This window comes from Alligator sinensis, unplaced genomic scaffold (assembly GCF_000455745.1).
Source record: "Alligator sinensis unplaced genomic scaffold, ASM45574v1 scaffold954_1, whole genome shotgun sequence".
In the NCBI taxonomy this organism is placed as follows: domain Eukaryota; kingdom Metazoa; phylum Chordata; order Crocodylia; family Alligatoridae; genus Alligator; species Alligator sinensis.
In genome coordinates, this window is record NW_005842228.1 from 935854 (window position 1) to 943289 (window position 7436).

At 41.1% G+C, this 7436-nt stretch overlaps 1 protein-coding gene across 3 annotated transcripts in view; it reads left to right on the forward strand.

Moving 5' to 3' along the window:
- HYKK (hydroxylysine kinase) overlaps nucleotides 1-7436 on the forward strand; it is a 9989-nt gene that overhangs the window by 207 nt on the left and 2346 nt on the right. Inside the window, exons 2-4 of one of the 3 annotated variants that reach the window (XM_014521593.2) lie at nucleotides 1364-1501; nucleotides 1630-1983; nucleotides 3300-3442. In XM_014521593.2, the coding sequence (XP_014377079.1) occupies nucleotides 1638-1983; nucleotides 3300-3442 (489 nt within the window). In that variant the 5' untranslated portion in view covers nucleotides 1364-1501; nucleotides 1630-1637. Of the gene's footprint in view, nucleotides 1-1363; nucleotides 1984-3299; nucleotides 3443-7436 lie in introns of all 3 variants that reach the window. The other 2 variants (XM_014521594.2, XM_006027217.3) reach the window with 2 other exon arrangements.

Genomic DNA, 7436 nt, shown 5'->3' on the forward strand with positions numbered 1-7436 from the left:
GGATGGCGTGGCGGTCCCAGCGGCAGAGCCGGCCCGTGGTGCAGGCCACGGGACAATCAGCTGAGATGCTTAAAAAAACAACACCCTTGTAATTGGCTTGTCTCTCTGCTCTTCGTCTGTGCAGTTTTGTCCAGGATCACGTTTAACCAATCGTGAAAGAAAAAGCCGACAGGAAAACAGCACAAAATGTCTTAGAGACTCTTCTCTCTCTCTTTGTTACAAAAACAAAAAAGAGGTCCTTTGGGTGATCCAATTCCCACTGCATTTCTACAGTCCTTCCCCCCCAATGGCTTGAGTTTTCTAACACAGTGGTAGCCTGGGGAAAAGCTGCTTGGCACCGTACTTAGAGCAGAGGTTTCTACTGGTGTCATTACGTCAGTGCAAGCATACAAGGGCAAATTGCCTTGACATAGAAAAACGCCAATACAGTTGAGTTGGGAAACCTCATGTAAGAAGCAGTCCTATTTCTACTCCAGGACATAGGGTGGCCTCTGCAGCTGAATTTTTTTTAAATGAATGTTTTACTTCCTAGTAACTCTCATGAAAGCAGAGTGTCCTAACACAGTGTGTGTTCTTAGCCAAGTGTTATCAACTTCCTCTTAGCTGGTATGAAAACCGCCTTCCTTCCTGCCGATGGTAAAGGATTTCCTGCAGGAAAACTGAAAGAATCAAGCAGTTTAAAAGATGTAGTCAGCAAGAGTTTAGGCAATAGCAGGGTATAAGGGAGTCTAGAGCCTAGATGTACTGCTTTGGGGAGTCCAAAACTGTGGCAGTTAAAACAATACTGGGCCCTAAATCAAGCCATTTTATATCAAGTCTAATAGATAGTTACTGAGCCCTGGGAGCATAATTTTGTGATTGTGAGATGGTCCCTTTAGACAGACATGCACTTTTCTATTCTTCCTTTGATCCAGATGGACAGTGCAAAGGTTAGCGCTGCTTCAAGAGTCCAAGGTTTATTATCATGGCTTGCAGTTCATGCAGAGAAGCACAGACTTTCAACAAAAAGGATAACGATAAGAGTTAGAAAGAAAGGGGTGGGGGGACCTTGGGGGAACTGAACACTTGATTGGAATTTTCAAATATTAAATAATCATTGGACTGTTGAACTACAACAGCTGGCAGAAAACCTGTAATTATTTTTAATGATAGATATCTGCTGCAGACTTATTTTATCTTTGGATTTGACATAGGAGCATTGTGTCAGCTCTTAATCCTTCTCTTCTGTAGAAAATTATTGGTAAATTACTTGTGTGCCTGGTATCTTTTTGTGTTGCATGGTGCTATTTTATATATTATGCTTATGAACTTTATTAGCTAACTTCCAATAAGTTGCTTAGTTCTTGTATGTTTTATTTCTTAGTAAAATCCTAAATTTGCTGGGGGAAAAGCAACAAAGGAGATAGTGGGCTTAGAAACAAGGAACTGGGGAAGAAAGGGAGAACGAGAAATCCCAAATGGTTTAAATTTCACTCATCCTAGACAGCTTCTTTTCCAGCTAGTAAGTGTTTGAAGTCTTCTATGAAAAGTCTTTTTGCTATATTTAGATGTTTTGTCATACTAACTGCTACTTGTACAGTATTGAGAGACAGAATACCAATGAGATCTTTCACTCTTCTTTCTCATCTGAGCACACAATGTCTTCTGGAGACAACCAGCAACTTCAGACACTCACTAAACCAGCACTCCATGAAAAGGAGGCCGTTGAATTGACTGAAAGGGTATTTGGATTAAAAGTGTCTGAGATCAGAGCACTCCCCAGCTATGATGATCAGAATTTTCATGTGCGTGTTACAAGGAAGGAAGGAACAGCAGATTGTGCTGATGATTATGTCCTCAAAATAATCAACTCTGAAGACAGCCAGAATCCTGAACTCATTGAAGTGCAGACACGGATCATGATGTTTCTGAATGCTGAAGGGTTTCCTTCAGCTGTGCCCCATCTGACTAAAGATGGTAACATCATGTCTCTAGAATCAATAGGTGAGAGACTGCAAGAACTTTTACATATACCACCATCCTACTTCCCATTGTTTTATCATGCTCATGCCACAACAAGGTACCACTGAGTTACTTAGTGCAAAAACAGTACTAGTCCATGACAAATTGGTTCAGCACAAATGCATTTGCAACAGCATAGGCAACTCTTATGCACTATTGCAAGACTGTTATGGGGAGCAATGAAACATGTGACATGGCTGCAGATATGTACTTTAAAATGCTGTAGCTGGATTGTGGCCTGGTTCAGTAATGAAGAATAAATTCCTTAGAACTTGTGCACATATCAGCTCTAATTTCCATTTAATTATTTTGATCATGTTATGCATTTACTTTCTGTAACTATTCTGATAAGTGAAACAGCAACTTAAATATTGCAGAGAAGGAATTTGCTGCATAGGAATTGGGAATTCATAATTGGTAGTGTACAGTACTAGAAATCTGGGCCTGAGAATGATCTTCATCCACTCTGGGAGAAGAATCCTGCCATGTGACCTCTGTGTTCAAGCACAACTCAAATATCAAATAAGCTGCCCCCAAATCAGCTGATGAGAGCAGGAATTAATAAAAAATGTTTAGCAAATAAACTAGGAATTAAATAAAATGTTGATCTTTTCATAGGTAAATAATAAAAAAGCAGCAATATTAATCAGATCAGTAATATTACATATTATTTGTCCAGCTCTGTCTGTGGTTGGGGACATAGGTTGAAATAGGTCCATTTATAAGGCAAGAGCAAGCTCTTGCTTAACCACTAAGTTGGGGCATGAGTGGCTGGTGTCTCCTGAATCTGGGGGGCACCCACAGAAGGTGCTGCCGCTGATGGTGGCCCTGTCATTGGGGGCACCAGCTCTGCCGACAGCACTGGTGTCAGCCATCAGGGGGGGCACGTGCACCCCCTACCAGTCACCTATCAGTTGGGAGGTGGGAAATACTGCATTTGAATCTGGTCCCCATGCTATAGTTTGCATAGGGCAATTAGGATCTATCACTTTGCTACACAAAATCATGATTTGAACCTGAGTTTTCTTTGGGCCCATTGACTCTCTGGAAGGAATCACTTAGTTGTTGAATGAATGAACCTCTTTGTGTGTAATGTCAATCACAAATGTATGATCAAGGAGTTTCATTTACAAACCGTGTGTGCTGAGCTAGGCCATTTCCTAATGTGACCCTCTACTGTGATTTGTCAGTTTTAACAGCTGCATCTGATTTCTTCCACAATCTTGAAGCCTTTCTCACTCTTGTACCCCATAATCTTTGGTGGAATGCATTTACAATGTATCTCTTTTGCTTATTAGGTACTGGGTCCCTGACAAAAAAGTACATGGTGAGATTGCTGACCTACCTCCCTGGCACACCTCTGGCAAAGTGCCCTACCAATCCTCAGATTTTGTATGAGATTGGAAAGCTAGCAGCTAGACTGGACAGAGTTCTTTCAGAGGTGAGCCTTTTTGTCCTCAGCAGGCAGATGGCACTAATTCATTCCCACCTAGTGTTTTATTCAGCTCATAAAAATAGCTGAGTCAGTATCTCACTATAAGCATTGCATAAGTCCTATAGCTTTGAAGTGAACCTGAGTACATAACAAAACAGCTGCAAATATGAAATAGGCCTGATATGTGGCAGTGATATTGTACATGTTATAGCATGTAGCTGTGTTCTAGCCAGAGCTTTCCTTATTCTTTTCAGTGGTAAAAAAATAAGATAATTGTTATGTTGTAACAGTACTGCAAATTGATGGACACATTGGACTTCCTATTGGTCACTATGCCACGGACAATGACTAATAAGAATGTCCTTGTGACAAAAAGGTTAGATTAGAATATCCTCCTATTGGCATAGGAAAGATCTGTGCTAAGTGTCTCATGGTTTTGTGGGGAATCATATTTTATGCCACAACTGGCACTAGTCAGACCAGGATACAGATGGAGGAAGCTATATCTGGTTCCAAAACAGCTTCCCTCCTTGTTCATTTGAAATCCACTTGATGCAAGAAACTAATTGTTTTTTGCCATCAGCCATACTCCTTGAAGCATAGAGTAGTGGGTGTATTAACATAACGGTTCTCAATCTTTTTAGACTCAAGGAATCTCTTGGAAAATGCCAGCTTTTCGCCTTCACTTGTTTTTTGACTATGGAATAATACTAGAGCCGTGCTTCTCTTGCAGTGAACTTAGAAAGACCGCAACAGGTCAGAACGTGGTGGACACTCTGGGTTCCCATTTGAAATCTGAGTTTATCTTGTGAATTGTGTATAGGTGTTTGCACACTGAACAGTGCTAATATTGCATGGCACCCTTGCTAGGATTTCATGGCACTCTGGCAGAGAATCTGGAGCTGGAGTTTGGCTACAGTGTACAGTGCTCCTGCCAGTACTTGGAAACCTCTGATGCCTGCTGGCTGGGTTTTGGTCATGAGCTCTGGATCAAGCCACTAGCCAGATTTGGGATTAGGAAGGAATTGCTTCTCTGTGATTGCCAAAGTGCATATGGGTTTTTTTTTGCCTTTTTTGCAGTACAGAGCCTGGTCGTCTTCCTAGGATCATCTGAGCATACATTAACTTAACACATTCCCTGTCATTGTACTGGTAAGGCATTGACAGCACCCTTGTCTCCTCTACTTGAGGCATTTATTTAATACTCCTGGCTATTGTATGGGGACAGGGTTGGAGTGGATAATCTTATAGATAATGGTTGAAAAAATTATTGTGAACCAGAAGAAAGGACTCAGTGGTTCAGGAGGTCCCTTGCAATCCTGTTTCCGTAAAAAATGCCTAAGTTATGTCCTGGAAGCAGTCCAAGAAAATGAAAGCACAAACTTGGCTTAAATTTACCGTTGCCACTTTCCACATGAGCTGCAAGTTCTGGGTGGTGCCTCCCATAGTTTCCTGTCCCCCTCCCAGCCCTGCATTTGCCTGTTCCTTGTCATCAAACAGCCAACAAAGTTAGTGAACATAAGGTAAATGCTTTAGATGAGTTTTTCTGAGGGTACAGCACTGTCTCTTTAAATACAATCCACTATTTTTAGTCAGGGTGAAGAGTATTTTTTTCTTTGAACTTCTTAAATGCTGAACGGAGCAAAATTGGAATCTGCTTTTAAGCATGGTTCTAGTAGGTAAGCTATTTTGAGCTCAGTTTGCTCCTGAATGACTGGTAGAGACTGGGCTTGGCAGCCCCAATTTATGTATACAGTAATGTATGACACAGTTACTTGTGGAATAACCATTCTGTTACACCACATGAAAAATGCCTCTCTAGTTATGCCCCCTTCTCCATTCCTTTCATGTCCTCTCCTTCACTGAAAATAAAGACTGTTTGTTCACTTCTTTCTTTAGGCAAATTCAGTTATAACCAACTCATGAGAACAGTCTTACTTTTTCCCTTTTCAGCAATTGAAATTCCTTTTCAGTTGGGACCTGGATGTTAAACGCAGGTTTTGTGCAACATGGCACATGAAATGATTCAAGATCATCTCAGAGAAAGTGTGCCTATATCTCATTAATGCAGGAGAGGGAGTGTGGGCTTGTGAGGTTCTTTGGGGGATGGAGGAGGGAATCAGCCTTGGATGTGAAGTAGGGGAGTGATTGGGGGGAGGGGGGGAGTGGGAGGGGGTTTGACATACCTCAGTGCGAATGAGGGTTGCAAAGCAGAGTTTGGCTAGGCTGGAGGATTGCTCTCCAGCAGCGTAATAGGTGGAGGATGCAGAGGAGTAAGTGGGGTGCTGAGGAGTTGTACAGTTCTAGGGTGCTGATTGAGATGTTTGCTTGTGTTACCTTGTGAGTTGTCTGTCTGTTATTGTAAACTGCTCTGAGCCTTTCTGGATTGGGCAGGACATAAATCTAAATAATAATAATAATCACCTAATGACAAAAAATGATAGTTGTCAGCAGGCTCCCTTTGGTTGTGGGCCTGGGGGGGTGGGTCACAATACAAATCTGGCCATGCAGTAGCATGATGGAGCCTGTGTTTCTTCAGCAATGAACTGTTCAGCTAGTGATCTCATCTGAATTCCCTTGACCTTCTTTGAAGACCTGTAAACTATAACCATGACTAGCAATAAGAACAAAAATGATTCCTACTGTTTTTAAAAAATCCTTTTCATATTGTGTATTTAATAATTTGTACGCTGGTCAACAAAGCTTATTACAGGATTAAGGGCCAGAAATCTTACATGCGTGTTTCAAACCCAGTGCCTCCCTGGCAGCTGTGCTGGGTTTTTCTTTAGATGGGACTAAATCAAAATTTCTACTGTGAATAACCCTGGTATTTATGGGAGTTTGGATCTGAATCCAAACTTGGCAGCTCATAGCCACCCTTCAGCAGTTTAGCAGCAGCTGGCTGGTACAGTTGCAGCTTGAAGATCATTTTCACTTATTATTAACATGAAAAGTAGCAGGTACCCATGCACAGGAAATTGTTTTGGGTAAGGTCTTTGGTGAGAGTCATACCTATATGACTGAACAAATGCAATGGATTGAATAATACTGTCAGGTAGGAAGGATGGTACATTAGGTAGGGACTTGGGAGGGCTGGGTTCAGATATCCTGTGTGACTTTGAAAAAGTTAAATATATGCTCATGGCTCCAGCTCCCCATCTGTAAAGCAGAGATAATGGTACACATTCCCTTTTTTCCCAGTTTATTTTCTTTATGCAATTGATGCCATTTTGTGAACAGTTGACTTTATTCTTTTCCCAGTTAGCCTGCATATGTCTCACCTGGGAACAAAGGAGAGGAAAAACATTTCTAAAATAGGAATATGTTGTCACAAAATGATAAACAGTGACAGGCAGACTACTGGGAAGGTCTGGTACTTTAATATAATGATCAGTTCACATTAACAGTAGCCTTCTAATGCATACGCTGACCTTGTGATACTGTGTGTGGCAGTATGTGAAGATTGTAGTATTTTGTCAGCAGGTGGCATTGTTCTACAAGTGGTGTTCTTTTTATTGCATTGGAGGTGCTGTAATCACATTGTAGTTTTGAGGCAGTATTCTGGTCTTTGTATCTGTGATTTTCATGCATATCTAGTGGCTTTTATTAAAACCAAGAGCTCTAGTTTTAAACTGATATTTCATTCTACAGCAAAATCTGGGCCGATGTTCTCTGATATTTTATACATCTGGCAGAATCTGGCCTTAAAGACATCTTAACCAATGCAGAGAGAGAATTCCAATATAAGAAGGGCATAAATACAAATAGATGCTTGTCTGCCCCTCTGCCTTTGCACAGCTTAAAAAAAATATTACTTTTTGGATTAAGAAAATAATTTAGTAGTTTATGGATTACCAATAAATCTGAAATACCTAGACTCCCTAGATCTGCTAGAGTATGGCTGACTTGGCTGTTTCTCCTTTTCAGGTAAATGAGTCACATAATATAATTGTGTGCAGGTCTTCTGGGTGACACCTGCCTCTGTTGGGTGGGCATTCCT